Consider the following 15,582-nt stretch of genomic DNA (forward strand, 5'->3'; position numbering starts at 1 on the left):
GTTTCCTCTAAAAATGGAGCAGGTGATGCAGCAGAGCACACAGTGAGTGCTCCCCTTCCAGAAAAAGGGTCATGGAAATGGCCACAAGGCATTTTGGATGCAGTGAATATCTTGAAGGGCTGCACATCTTTGGCTATGAGATTTCATGTTGCCCCTTCTCTGTAACTTGGGTGTTTATTGTCATTTATTGTGTTTCCTTTTAAAAGGAAAAAGAAAACAAACTCAACACCACACACTCTTCCTACCTGCTCCTTAATCTTACACACACAAGGGTCACAACCCTAGTCCTAAAAACTGTCTCCTACTCTTAGGGCATGGGTGCACATGTACCAAGAGGTTAAAACTGAAGGGCTGAGATGTTCCCCCTGACTAGCACTAGCTCCGGTTGTTCATTAGCTCTGGCTCTGCAGGCTGATGTCTGAAGTCATACAGGAGCTGGCTCCTGTCAGCCCATGTGTCCCAGCACTGGGATCTGACTGTATCCATGAGAGTGGTGGGACAGACCACTGGAGGTCTTACTTTAACTTGGAGTTATGCTTGTCACAGACCCCTTTTCTGAGACCCAGGAGCTGCCTGTGCTGAGCATATCTGTGGTAGCCAACTTCTACCACCATTGTGCTACCTGCCTTTTGGAGATACTGAGGAAATGTTGGCGTGGTCTTAAGGTGCTCATCCTCAGGGGCTGCAGGGAATCGTGGCTCCTGGCCTCCCAGTGCTCGTCGGGCACATACAGACAACAGAAATAACCCTGAGCATCTCCAAAGTAGTTTGATATGAAGGGCTTGTGATTTTTGAACAGCTGAGATGAGCATTTCTGGGAACTCAGTTTCCACTTCAGCCTGCCCTTCTGCTTGTGCAGGGCAGAGTGTGGAAGCAAGGCTTGGGCACTTCACAGCCCCCACTGTCCGGATCAATATTTTCCAATGTGCAGAAGTTTCCAAGATTTAAACCGCTGAGTTTTGCAGAACTTTAATTGTATCAAATGTTAAAAAAAAGAAAGGGACACTTTATCAAACTAACACATAGCTAACCACATAAAGAACTTAGGGGATGAATTAACAGAAAATAATTCATATACTGCAAGAATAAATTGCTGAGTCCAGCAGAAGGAACCTCTGCTTTTTTTTCTTTTTTTAATGGTGCACAGCTACTTGGAAATATAAAATTGCAGGAGAAATTTGGTGGAAGTCCATGTGGGGGTACCGTTCCTTAACACTGCTCTTTAAGTTATGTAAAATGTCACAATGAATTTGAAGAACATAAAAGAACTTGTATCAACTCCAACCACCTGAAACAGCTGAAGCAAACTGAGAAGTCCCCATCGCCTTACTGAATGAAGGTGCCAAAACCTGAGCTACAAACACAGCTGTCACTGGAGAGCTTAATGTGACAGGAAATCAAGCCCTTCCTGCTGTGAGGCAGACATTCTTTTCTCAAATTATTTAAAGCAACTAGAGGCAACAGATCCTCAGGTGTCCCACGCTGTTGCACATGCATTAACATATTAGCATCAGCTGAGAGTGTTTCTCCTCAATGACTTGGCATATAGAATCGTAGAATCGTTTGGGTTGGAAGGGACCTTTGAAGGTCATCCAGTCCAACACCCCTGCAACGAGCAGGGACAGCTTGAACTAGATCAGGTTGCTCAGAGCCCCATCCAAACCAGCCTTGAATGTTTCCAGGGATGGGACATCTGCCACCTCTCTGGGCAACCTGTTCCAGTAAAACCATTGTAAAAGATATCTTTCTTATATCTAGTCTAAATTTACCCTCTTTCGGTTTAAAGCCATTACCCCTTGTCCTATTGCAACAGGCCCTGCTAAAAAGTTTGCCTCCAGCTTTCTTATGAGACCCCTCTAAGTACTGAACGGCCACTATAAGGTCTCCCTAGAGCCTTCTCTTCTCCAGGCTGAACAACCCCAACTCTCTCAGCCTGTCCTCACAGAAGAACTGTTCATCCCCCTGATCGTTCTTGTGGCCTCCTGTGGACCCGCTCCAACACGTCCATGTCTTTCCTGTGCCGAGGACCCCAGAGCTGAAGGCAGCCTCCAGGTGGGGTCTCACAAGAGCAGAGGGGGAGAAGCACCTCCCTCGACCTGCTGGCTGCACTTCTTCAGTGCAGCCCAGGATATGGTTGGCAATAGAAGAAGAGCTGCCTATAGTTAGCAGGGTCTTGAGGGCAAAGCTTAGTGAGAAGGTCTCCTGATCTTTGGTGAAGTTGCTTTTCTAAGAGGCTGTGCTGGATGCTTGTGCCCTTCCCTGCCTGAGTCCAGGAGCTGAGCTAGCTGTTTTGCAGGGGTGAGTGGCAGGGTGGAGGTCCTGCAGCATCAGCTAAGGCTGCCTCTCTGCTTTTTGTGTTAAGTCAGTGTTTCTCCCTTGCTGAGTAACCCTGGGTTTGGGATTGCTGCAGTGGGGGATGAGGCTGTCCTGATGTTAATAGGAGCTGGTTGCAATGGGATACAACCCCTTTTGTATTGCTTAGGTAGCAGGGGTAAGTATGCCATGGGGTAGCACAAATGGTGGAAGGTGGGCACACAGTGTCTCCATCAGTAGCCCAGCTCTTTGGAGGCTGCAAGGCTGTGCAAGCCTGCTCTGACATATTATTGCCCCCCAAAACCGAGGATATTCCTGGCTGCTTCTGGACTGTGCAGACAGAGTCAGCCTGGGACCTGAGCCTCCCCTTGCATCCACCACATGGAGGAAGAAAATGAAAGGATACATCCTTCCAAGTCAGGCTTTTTGTACAGCTCTTCAAACTAGAAACTGCTCCTCTTTTTCCTGGCGCTAGGCTCAGCTTGCTTAATCTTAACAAAGATTAAAAGCTTGAATTCCTGTAAAGGTACTTTAATGGCAGCCAAAACAGGCTCCCTGGAGATTAACTATCCCCTGGAACGAGGGGAGTTTGAGCCTTAGCAAAATGGACTGGTGAGAAAAACATAGCCAGTTGTGCAAAGATGAATTTGACAAAGGTGGGCAGAGCACACTGAAGGCATAAGATGCTTGGTTAAGTGTTAGCTTTTATGTATAGCTGAGTTCTAGGTCTTTAGACGAGACTTAATCTTTTCTATAAACAAATAACACATTCATTTACATGAATAATCCACATTTCTTATGCAAATCATTTCCCTGCTGCTGTTTCTACTGAGAATAATATTCAGTATAATTACCACATTTATTTAGTGAATCTATTTGCACAGGGTAGCTCTTTGTCCATGAATACTCTTCACCAGAGAGGCCCAAAGAGCAACAGGGGAGCCCAAGCTGCCAGTCATGTGCACCCTCCACTTTCTATTTTTGTTCCAAGAAAGCATTCTGGGACCATTTGAGATGTCTCGGCAAGAGCAGAAGGATGTCAGCATCCTGCCTCTGTCCCAGGGAGAGCACCTGCTGCTAATGGAAGGCAGCTCTCCCCTGCTTGCTAGCCTGCTGTTTGAGCTGGAGCTAACTATAATGAGGCAAGGCACTCTGAATAATAACTTTCCTTTGGGTATAAGGCTACATTAATTTTTTGTGTGTTTAAGTTGGTAATTGCCATAGAGTTTTGAAAATCTTCCAGGTTTTACCGCTCTTAATTATGTTCTCATGCATATACATTGTCTGCTCGTGCGCTCATTACCGTGAGGAGATCAGCACCCGAAACGTTGGAGCGGTTTCCTCCAATTATCTCCCATATGCAGAATTTCTGTGAAATACCTCTCCTGCATGGGATAGCCTGAGCTGTTTGAAGCACATCTTGCTGTCCAGAGCACATTTTGTTCTGTGCGGTTAAACCAAGATGTGGTTTTTTTACCCTCCTATGTCTCACCTGGGTTGCTCCTACCTGGGATGTCCCCTTGCTTGTAGCACCAGTTGTTGAAATGCTCATTCAGGGGAAGTTATTATGGTGTCCTAATGGAAAACAGTTCAACTTTCCAGGACCCTGATTGCCTTTTTACCTGCTCTGTTTGCATCTATTGATCGTTCAGGTTCAACAAGAGCCTCTGGGACTAACAAATTCTAACAGGTTTGAATGCATTAATGAGGTGCTATGTGGGGAAGGAAAAATAATGCTTTTGGGCTTCTAACTTGCTCAATAACAGCAAAACGAATGTGTGCAATTAAATATTACTTTGTTTTCTAAACAGCAGCCTTGAGATTTTGTCATGCTAGTGGGGAAATCAAGCTGATGCTTTGCTTTCTAACCAACAGCAATGATTTGGTGATGGAAAAGATGTTAATCCACCTGAGCACATTCACAGTAGAATAATGTTCCCTTGTAGGCAGGCAAGATTTTTAGCACCGTGTTTTCATGTGGGAGATCACAGTGGATCCCACGAAAAGGTCGACATGGAGCAAATGTAGACCTTGCTGTTATATACTCTTTGTGTGGAGTAACTGCTTGCTTTTAACTATTTTCCAAGGAAATGCAGGGTTAGTTGTTAGCCCCTTGGGGCTTTTCTGCTGAGAGCAGAAATTGCCTGATCAAATATAAATCACTCTGTCTTCATACTTAAAGTGTTGGATTGTATACGGAAGAAATGTCTATTCCTAGACGCTTCACCTAAATAATGGGATTGAAATCTTAAGAAGTTAGGTGGTGTATGGTTTGCTCTCTTCAGTTTTTGGATCCCTCAGGGGAGGGGAGGGATGAACAGTCAATAATGTTTTTTATGAAGAATTTTCTAAGTGGAAGACGAGGGCAAAACTTTTCATCCAGCTGTGAAAATGCTCCTTCCCACAAAATGCCTGGTGCAATATTACATATTGCCAGCTGTGTTAATAGATGCCTAAATCCCAGTTGGCATCAGGCCACGCTTACATATCACAGAAGTAGAGATTTGGCTCTGAAGGTTGCTTAACACCTGCACACAAAAGGACAGAGGCATTAAAGGTGTTTTAAGGACAAAGCTTTATTTTGCCTAATGTGTTCTCTCACCCACCACCTGACTTGTTCTTTATTCTGTTGAGTGTCACCTGTCCAAACCTCAGTTATGGGCCTGAATATGTCTAAGGGATATAGTCCTGCAGCTGGGTGACAGGACTGATTTAGCATATTCAGAGTAACAAAATGATTTGGTCTGAATTCTGGCAGAGTTCTCTGCTTTCTTGGAGATGGATGGGGAGGGGGTGTGCACACGCATGCGTGCACACAGGAATGCATCTCCTTGGGTAGAGCTGAGCTGAGCTTCCCCTGTAGATTTACGGCAGCTCTGGGGTCCCCTGGTTGCCTGCCAGAGCTGTTCTGAGGACTGCAAGGTGCCCAGGACCTTCCAGGCTCAGGTGCTGCGGGTAAAGATTCATCTGCCCTGGGCTGTGTTTGCTTATTGATCGTTTGCTGCCACTTGGCCCATAAAGCTATCTGCTGCCTCTTGCCTCAAATGCTCCTCTGTGGCCATTTGTTGTGGCTGCCACTGGTTGCTGATGCAGTGACCTGGAGCTAGGCAGCTTCCTCCTGGCCAAAACACTGGAAAAACAGGCGGTGGGTTCAGCAGCCATTGCTTATACGTGGGCTTTTCCCAGAAAATGCATGTGTTGGGGAGCATTAGGAGAGACTATCAACCACCACAGACACCTGGAGACAGACAGGACCCAGAAGACTTAAGTCTGTTGTGGCAATGAACTACCCAAAAGCAGGGCTGGTCAAAAGCAGTCAGTGAACGGTACTGAAGGTGGCCACAGTGGAGCACTGCCCAAGGGATCTGTTCTTGTGCTCCCTAATGTGTACCCCAGCAGTGCATCTCACTTCAAATCTCCCATTACTCTGGCTCTTGTTCCCACACCTGCTTGTACTGGCACTGCTGGGCACCTGGAAACTTTGGGAGCTAGTAAAAAGGCTGTGTCTGATCCAGAAAAACCTATGATCCAGCATATGGAGACAAAGACTGGGGAGAATGTGAATTAAACACAAGTGCAAGTGGGTGGCCACTTGATTGCAGTTGCTAAAAATGCAAGATGTAATACCTTGTGGTGGGCAAGAATTCCTCCCGACCTCCTCCAGTTTTACTATGGAGAAGTTTTTGCATTTGCCCCGATGCTGAGGGAGCTCAGCACTGCCTCATCCACGGGGGCCACACAAGCTAGGCTGAAGGTGGGAAGCCTGACTTGTTGGAACTGCAGGCGAATGCCTGGATGTGTGCTGGTGCCCATCTACTCAGGGAACAGCTTGTGTTCCTGCAGCTGACTTGATGAGAACTTCAATTAACAAATGCTATTAAAGTAGCTCTCCTCCTTTTTTTTTTTTTTTTACTTTTTTTTTTTTTTTAATGCATCACATTTCCTGACAGCTTAAACCTTTAATTAACTGGAGATGCCATCATGGAAAGTTTGCTAGAAAAGAATGCTTGTGGTTTAATTAAAAAGAAAAAAAAAATCCTTTACAGTTACTGAAAAAGATCTGCTTGCATCTCCAATAGTGGCAAAAAGCCTGCAGGAATTCCTCCGTTTCCCTTTCTGATTGCAGCAGTAGGTGAGGAGGTGCAGAGAGATATCATTCCCAAGTGGAGCAGGTGAGTACTTCACAGCTTCATGTCTGACCTTTGTTTAGGCTGCAGATGTAGGACAAGCTACAGCTCTGTTATCTCAGGGAGGGAAAAGAGAGAGCCAACTACAAAGCTTTACTTTTTTCAAGAACTTTAACTTACAATTCTCCTGGTATTAGGCCAGAGCTGTCTCTAACATTTGTGGTTTTCTCTGAGGGCACCCAAGGAGACCGTAACCACTCATCTTTTTTTTGGCTCTCATCACAGCACAAAAGCAAAGGCAGAGCTTACCTGCCACAAAAATGTGGAATAATGTTCATGGTATCTTCAACAGCCTTTGTGGAAGCTGCTTTTTGACATCGTAGGGGACTGCCTGAGGTGGCAGAGAGTCCTTGCTGCTGTTCACAACCCTGTGGGCTGTGTGTGCTGGCAGCTGTGGCTAGGAGCCACTAGCACGGTACACACTTGCAGCCTTGCAGTAACGTGCCACCGGACCAAGGCACGATGGTGACAAGTGCTGCAGAGCTGGTGGATCCCCATCGCAAAGCAAACACCTCTCCTTGCTCCTGTGCAAAGGACTTGCTGGCTTCTTCCCTTCTTCTGCCCACGTTGACTGGATTAAGAACAGACCAAGTGACCTGGAGGCTTTTGGAACAGCTGCAGATCCTAAAAGGTATTTTTGTTCCCATATCAAATATAAACCTCGAAGAGTCACTGACCATCTGAAGCACAGCTCCACCCCTAGACAAGTGGCAAATGGTTTCTGAGTCACTGGGGCTGTCGGCGTGGTGCCTGGGCCAGGGCTTGCTCTGCTGGAGGCCCTGCACCCAGGCGGGCACCTCGGCTGCTGGGTGACAAGGGACAGCTGGGCTCCTTGTGAAATATGCAGATGCTCAGCACCGGCCAAAACAGCTATGTGGGAGCAGTCTGATGTGCTCTCCCCCCTCTCCTGGCCCTCTCCTCAGCCTGGTTAAATCCAGTAAGTGCAGCACACCCTCTTCCAGGGGTGGGAGAAAAACTTCTTTCCCCAAGCCCGGAGCAGGGAGCATGAGGGTCCCGTTGACCACTGAATGAAATCCATCTCCCTGTGTGACCGTGTGTTACCATGCTGACCCTTTCACATGCTGATCTCTTATTTCTGCAAACAAACGTTCGTTCTGATATATCTGCTACCACAAGCAGCACCTCTTTGTGGGGAAGGTGTGCTGCCATAACCGGCGGTGAGAGCTGGGCTGTACCAGACCCCCCCAGCAGCGGGGCTCCATGTCCTAGGAGGCCCTTATCAGCCAGAGCTCGGTGGGGTTGCTCCATCTTACAATAACCTGTGATGTTCAGCCGACACTCCTCAGCGTTGCAGGCCGGGGGTAGGTTTTGATCCTTTCCTCTGATCGCTTCTTGAGTGTATCTGTTTGAGCCCCTTTCAATTTTCCCAGATCCAACTGCAAACTAATTGTCATCCTTTTGGAAAAGAAACACGGGTTTTTAGCCTGCAGATGGGATCTCAGATCTGAACTGAACTCCAACCCAGGAGTAAAATCCGCACTGAAGCAGCGCCCAGCTGGTTTCTAGACCCGGTGGGATGAAATTGCCTTGAAATGTGCTTTATAGATGCCCTTGAAATAAATAGCGAGGACAGCTGCTTTGCCCACTGCCCTTTCCTCAAAGGCAGGACCCTGCAGGGCCATCACCTGAGGCTGCGGTTGTGGAGTCCCCCTTCCACTCAGAACGATGTCCTTTGTCTGCTCTCACGGAGCCATCACCTCTGTCAGCCCCGCCGTGCCCACGCCACCGCGCACTAAAGGCCCGTGTCCCAGGCTGTTTGTTCCTGGCGGTACTGCTGGCCTTCAGCATTGCTCTCCTGGAAACAAGTAGTATGTTATGGACCTCACTCGTGAAGCAGCTGAGATTGGCAGATGAAAAATTAGAAAAATGGGGAAGATAGGGGTATCAATAATACAACAGACGATTTTTTTATTGCCACGGTTTTAATGGAATTGCAGTAGAATTTGTATGCAAGTCTCTGAAAGTCCATGACTTCAAACAACTCTGAACCCACAGATTTGTACTCTTGCCACCTTCTTGTTTAAATAGCTGTTACCATCATCTGCCAGACGCGTGCCCTGTCCCAGCACGCACACGCTCAGAAGGAATATACTTTCCCGGAGACCGTATGCATTGCTAGAGCTCCTCGAATCTCCTGTCCCACGGCGGGACGCTGCACAGGGCAGGCCCAGAGCTGCTGTCAGCAGGGAAGAGTCAGGCCTTGGCCCGTTATCTCTGCTGGGCACCGGCTGTTCATCACGGCGCTGAGCCCTGCCAGTAAAGCTTTCCCTCAGCAGAGGGAGTTGTTTCTCAAGGTAATAAGATAGCATTATCTGATTGCATTTTTGTCAGGTATGTCCTATTTATTACCTTACCTGTAATCTAATTTGTAATGTATTTTCCTGATATTTTCTATATCCCCCCCCCCCGTTTTTTAATAACTTCTGCTGAAAGTCTGACCTACAAAAAAATACAAGGTTTTTAATCCAGCTTTGAATGATAACACCCCCCAGGTGCCTCTATCTGGATAAGCTCTCCCAGCACGGAGAGAGGTCTGGTAAGAAAAACTAAAGCATCTTCTGCAAACGTGTCAAGGGAACGCTGCATTACGGCAGCTGAGGTCGCTTTGTCCCAGCCAGGAAAGCGCTGGTGGCTACTTTCTACTTGTAGCAAGATGATCTTTTTGGACAAAAAGCCATTTCTGCTCCAAAGGCATGTGAGAGGCAGCAACTAGCCCATGCCAATAGCTGGGGTGGGCATAAGGTAAGAAAACAACTATAAGCCATGTGAAAAGCCACCATTTATGTGCCCCAGCTGCTGAAAGTTGTTCAGGGTCTTCGCTGTAGCTTCCAGGAGAAAGCATAAAGTAACAGTCTGGGGAAGAGAGCGACACCTGCACCCACCTGCAGGTCCCCCCTAGGCTGGGCAGAGATGTCTCATGGTGGCAGAGCCGGAGTGCTACCAGAGGTAGAGCCAGAGGTCAGCTCCCCTGAGCACCGGGCTGAGGAAGGTTAACTGGCATGACAAACGATGCACACCATGGGAAGAGGTGGCAATTTCAGGCTGGCACATGTTTCCCAGTGACATCGGGCTGGTGGCTCACCAGGGCTTTCTGCTCTCTTTGCCCCCAGTTAGTTCTGCTCCTGCTTGGTTGCACTGCTGCCGTTGTTGTAAAAGAAAGTTCAGCCTAAGCCTGCCTGCTGGACCTGGATTTCATCATTCTGGTAAAGGTATTTTAAAGTCAGACAGCCTTAAAACAAAGAAAGAGGAATGTCCCTTTTTGTGGATGCTAATGAAATTTTTATCTGGGCATCTTTCTGTGAATGTTGGGCCTGAGAGGCATGGATAATGTTAGGGAAGAAGGGCTTACTGAGCCCTGGAAATAAATCAGAGGAGGACAGAGGATGAAGATCACAAATGATAAATTAGCAAGTGACAGAAAACAACTGCAGGAAATAATAAAACCAGGAGGAGTGTGTGGGAAATGCATAGGAGAGGTTGTTTACAACATGTGCATCGGACTTTCCAGCACTTGACATCTTATCTCCAATTCATTCCATATGTTACTTTATGCATGGATTCCTGTTTTTATGGGGTTTGTTCTATAGTTTTTGTACTAACATGAATGACTCACATCTGCTCCAATACTTAATTTATTCTCTAATGTCTTCTGCAAGGGGTTGCTCAGCTCGTGCAGTACTTGTTAGTGGCGGGATCGGAGCAGCAGCGAGTCAGGCAGGTGAGCAGGGACACCTGGGTGAGGCAGCTCTTTCCTGGAGTCTTGCTCTGTTGGTGTTTTTTTTTGTTGTTTGTTGTTGTTGTTGTTTTTTACTTTCCCCTTAGCAATATCTATAATTCCCACTTTGGCTGCCCTGCGTGGACAGGCTCGCTGTGCCTGGGCTGCGCACGGAGCCAGCAGGGACCATCCCACAGGACACGGCTGATGGCTGAGGGCCATCCCCGCAGGACCACGGCTGCTGCCGACACGCCAACAGCTCATGATTATGATTTTATTTTTTAAGTGCTTTTGACAGCTTTGGAGACTCACATCTTCTCTTCCACATCCAGTAATTAAATTCCACCTACCTGAATTCCCCCTGCTGTTTCAATTGGATAAATTAATCTTCCCATCGTGTCTGAGCCTCCCCTGCGCGGTGGAACGGTGCCGTCCTGCGTCCCCGCAGCCGGCCGGGGACCGGGACCGACCCGGGCCAGGCTGGCGGCGGCGCTGCGGGGGGATGGGACCCGGACCCGGACCCACACCCGGGGCGCGGTGAGATAGGCGCCCCCGTCACCCCCCCAGCCGGTGACACCCGGGGTCCCCATCCCCGGCGGAGCGGGGAGGGCAGGGCTGCCTGGGCGCAGCACCTTCCCTCGGCGAGCGGCACCGGCTCCAGCCCCCCCCCCCCACCTCCCGGCGCCTCCTCCTCCTCCTCCTCCTCTTCGTCCTCCCCTCCCCTGCAGAGCACACACAGCCCGGGACTCGCACCAGCGGCTCCGAGGCGGGCGGGCGGGCGGGCGAGCCCCTGCTGGCCGCCTCGCCCCGCTGCCCGGCCCCCCCGGCTGTGCCCACCCCCGCCGAGGATGAGGCGGCCGCCGCGGCGGCTGGCGCTGTCGGTGCTGGGGGTGCTCTGGCTCGCCGCCCTCCTCCTCCTCTTCCTCGGGGCCCGGAGGAAGTTGGAGGCGGCGGGGGCCGAGGGGCGCGCGCCGGAGGTAAGGCGGGGGCGCGGCGGGACGAAGTTCCCGGCGGCTTTCGGGACCCCCCACCCCATCGCGCTCACCGGGAAGTTTTGCACCAGCTCTGTGCCTGCGCGGGGGGAGCGGGATCTTGCCTTACCCCCCCGTCGCGGGGAATGAACCCCGTCCTCCGCACGGCCTTGGGCAGCGGCAACCCTAGTCCCCCCCCCCCCCCCCCCCCCCCCCCGGGCCGGTTCGGCGGGGCTGCCGCCGGCGGGGCTCCCCGCGCCGCGGGGTCCGGCGGGGGGGCAGGGGGCATGCACGGGAGGTGCACGGGCACCGGTGCCCCGCCGCCAACTTCGAGCATCCCTCGCGTCGGGGCCGGGGGATAGGGGGGCGCCCCAAGAAAATGAAGCGCGTGTTTTGTGTCACGCGTGGGGGGCGGGCGACTCGTCTCCCCGGTGGGTCGTGCGGCGGTTCCCATCCCCCTCCTAAAGCAGAAGGGCCTGATCCTGCCCCCTGGCCGAGCCGCCGGGGGGGCGGCTGGTGCCCGGGGGCGGCAGGGCTGCAGCAGGTATAAGCCGCTGGGGTTGTTAATGGCCGGTGGCGGTTAATGGCGGGGTGGGGGGTCGGGGTGCTGCCGTGTGAGGCTCAGCCTGCGTGGACAGAGGGTGCGTTTACAGCCCCGGCTTCCAGTGGCGTGTCCGAGTCCCCGGCGCGCAGCGGGGTGGCAGCGGGGGGTGCGCAGAGCATCCCACTCCACGCGGGGGGTGGCACGGGGGGCTATGAGCAGCCGCCTTGCAGCGAGGTCCTGCGTCCCCCCCCCAGCTGCTGGGAGCGGCCGCCGCTCAGCCGAGGGGGAACTTTCCAAAGGACGCAGAGTCCATGCTGCGCTTGGTTCTACTGTTGTAAATCTTGAATTAATTCACTGGGGTTAGAGCCCAGGTCCTGCGCATCTGCTGAGATTAAAGGTTATCGTGGCAGAGAAAGGGTGCCAGCCCCTTTTTTGCCCCCGTGACACCCAGCTGAGTGTTTGGCCCGTGACATATGGCAGCTATACGTGTTGGCTAGGTCTTTGGAGAGTCTCATACATGTGTCACCTCTGCAACTGAATTAACGACCTGATTGGGGGGGGGGGGGGGGGGGGAAGTCAGTACTCATAAAGCTTACTTTGATTTCTTCATCCTGAGGAATTATTGCTTTTCCATGGTTTGTTTTTTTTTTTTTTTTTCCTTAAATAAAAATGATTGAAGAGGTTTTTTTCAGGCTTTCAGAAATCTTTCAATCCTAGCAGAGGAGAATGAGTCTATGCAATTTCAGGCCCTAAAATAAATAATTATGTATACATTTATTTATTTATTTACGTGGGGGAAGGCAGTAAGTCACTGAAAACAGTGAAAAGACAAGTGCTTTCTTAACCGTGCTTTGGTGTCAGTAGGTTTCTATCAGAACGGCGTTCTTAAAAATTGCTAAATCAGATCTCTCCTGTGTGACGTGAGCCCCTGTATTCTCCTTGAGATGAACCTTGCTTCTCGCTGAGCACCAGCTGCAGCCCAGTCTCTGCCATTTTGCAGCCCATTTTGACTCTCTGCTCCTGCCCCCCCCCGCCCGAGGGGCAGGTTGGATGCTGTTAGAGGCCGGGCTGGGCTCCTGCAGCTGCTGAAGTGAACTTCTCCCTTCGCACAGGATCAGGCCCCGAGTTTCAAAGCTGCAACTGCCAAGTTGCCATAATTCCAGCAATTTGACTGCTAAAATTGCCTCTCCTTCATTTCCTCTGAATTTTCGATCAAAACAGTTGCATCCCCTTGAGATCTGTTGAGTGCAGATTCTTATTTTTTTAATGCATTTTTTGGCTTTGCAAACAGCTTTTGAGCAGTATGAATTATAAGCTGGTTGTGAGCGCAGGGATGTGGTGTCACTTCAGTTAACCCCTCTGAACGGCTGCAGAGCTGATGGCTACCAGAGGCAGGGATGCTACATTCCAGAGGCAGGGATGCTGCGTTCCAGAGCAGAGCCTGGAGCTGTGTCCCGTTCCCCTGGCCAGCGGGACCAGCTGCTGCTGCAAACTTGAGCAGTTAAGAGTTGCCCTCCCAAATTCCTTTAGAAACTAGTGGGGGTAGTAGGTTACCAACGGCAGTGCAAACTTTGTAACCCGGCTCCAGTGGAGAAATGGAGCAAATCCACATCAACTTTACTGGCAACGTTTTCTGTCGTGTTTTGGGGGTTTTTTATCCCTCTTCTGCCTTCACTCTGGGTCAAGCTTTATTTCTGCAGCCATATGCACACTGTGTATCGTGCCTCATGTGGGTTTAACCTTTAGACCCCTCAAGTCAGGTTCCAGCTGGTAGTGTCTCCAGCTGCCCGTGCCTGGCTCCCGGCACGTGCCTCATGCTGGAAGGCCACGGTGCCCCAGCTCGCCGGTGGGCACCTTGGTGGCTTGCCAAGGGCCAGTGGCAGAGCTGCTGCTTACAGAGCTGCCGCCCTTGGCTGTAGGGAGAGCTTGCCCCTCCATTGCTGTTATTTCGGTCTGTGCCCCCACCTTTACCCCAAATCCTGTGCCAGATCCAGCGCTCAGCTTCCCACAGGAAGGCTTGTGATGCTTTTCCTATAGGTGGAGAACCCTGTGTTGGGGTTGGCGAGGTCTCCAAGGAGCAGGTCTTTGTGGTGAGGGGTCTGCTGTGCGTTTTGAGTCCTGCTTACCCCTGACACCCGCTGCCGGCGTGGCCTCCCGTGGCCCTGGCAGAGCCAGGCGGTTGGGACAGGTCCAACGGTGGTAGCTGAGCTTTCCCGAGCTGCTCGTGCCCAGAGAGGTGGGCGCAGCTGCCTGTTGTAATTAACTTGGCTTCATCTCCCTGTTTTCTCCTGTTTTCCTCTCTAATCCTTTCTCCATGGGTCTCCCACCGCTGCCTGGTGGCAGGCAGGCTCAGAGGGCCCTCCTTGCTGCCAGCCCTTGCTCCCCTCAGTCCCTGTCATCTCCTTTCCCTCCTCTTCCTCCTCGCTGCCTCTTGCAGCCTCTGGCAGTACGTGCTGGGGCGGCCGGAGCAGGCTGAGGCTGGATTTAGGGTGTGGGACTCCCTCCTGGCAGGGGGGTAGGGTATGGAAGAAAATAACATGCTCCGTTTAGGACCATGAAGCTGTTCCTGGGACAACATCCCCGATCCCTCTGGTGCTGTTATTAACTGCTGTCGCTTGGGGTTTGGGTTTTTGGTTTTCCTTTTCCAAAGGGCAGACCAAGCCCTGTTGGTGCAGTAAGCAAAACTTACCCTTGCCCTGTCCTTTAGCAAGCCCTATAAATCGGCTGAGGAGCCATAGCGGCATTCCTGCCTCTGCCGGGTGCTTTGCCCGCGTGGCCCGGCCGGGTGCCCAGTTAGCAGCCGTGCGCGCATCCTGTGGGAAAGCCGAGTCTGATGGGTGAGGGTGTAAGGACATGGGGCTGGTTGGGGTTACGGATCAGCTGGGACTCGTCGGTGCCTCCTGCCCTTTGGCCTTTTGGCAGAAGGTTTTGAAATACTTCGCAAGCATTAATTAGTTCCAGCCTGTCCCGGCAGTTTTCCGGCTGGATGAACCGGGACCCGGAGAGGTTAATTGAACTTTGTATCCTTCTAGCTCTTGTTGACTCCGGAGGAATTGGAGTCGCTCAACCCTCTTGGAAAATCAGGCTGTTGGTGACCCACCTGAAGTCACACAGGGAGGTGGCACTGGGGCTTGGCATAGGCTGTCGTGATCCGGGCTGGTAATCTGCGCTTGTGGCCCTGCGCTACTGGCCAGCATCTCCCCTGCCTCCCTCTGAGCTGTCCCTTCGCTTTGCCTTGGGAAGGGGGACGATGATGACGGGACATATAAATTAATTACTTAATTACATTAAGAAATAATGAGGGGAACTGATACGCGGGATTAATTACAAGCAAATTCCCAAATTGATTTGTGAGGAGTGTGTGTAGCTGGCTCTGCAGCAATGCGCTGCTAGCGTGCTGGCTCCCCTGGTGCAGGCTGCTGCCCGTGCCCCCTGCCCGGCTGCCTGGGGGTGCTCGTGGGGGAGCAGGAGAGGAGTAGGTGACAACCCCTTGGTCATCCTGTCTCTTCCACTTGGTGAATCCATACCAGACCAAAGAGGAGAGCCAGGTGCATAGCAGAGCCCCAGCGCAGCGAGGGGCTGGTGGGGGTCTGGGCTCTGGTGCTTGGGGCCAGCAGTGTGTGCAGGAGGGGCAGGAGGATGGGTTTTGTTGGGTTTGGGGTGTTTATTTCTCTTTGTTCCCTCCTGCATGCTGGCTTGCTCCCTCTGACGAATGGCTGAAGCAGAGCTGACAGCCTCTGGAGGGAAGGCAGACCTGTTGTGGGCTGGATTGCAAGAGAAAAACTACAGAGGAGAAGTTCCTTTTATTAAAAAAAGTGACCTGATGTACTT

General features: G+C 51.3%; 1 protein-coding gene across 1 annotated transcript in view; it reads left to right on the forward strand.

The window, feature by feature from the left end:
* Positions 1-10,943: 10,943 nt before the first annotated feature.
* GALNT14 (polypeptide N-acetylgalactosaminyltransferase 14) overlaps positions 10,944-15,582 on the forward strand; it is a 99,788-nt gene continuing 95,149 nt past the window's right edge. The window contains exon 1 of the mRNA XM_080408805.1: positions 10,944-11,213. Coding sequence (XP_080264931.1) covers positions 11,085-11,213 — 129 coding nt within the window. The 5' untranslated portion in view covers positions 10,944-11,084. The remainder of the gene's footprint in view (positions 11,214-15,582) is intronic.

The sequence above is a fragment of the Falco punctatus genome, assembly GCF_963210335.1.
Source record: "Falco punctatus genome assembly, chromosome: 12".
Lineage (NCBI taxonomy): Eukaryota > Metazoa > Chordata > Aves > Falconiformes > Falconidae > Falco > Falco punctatus.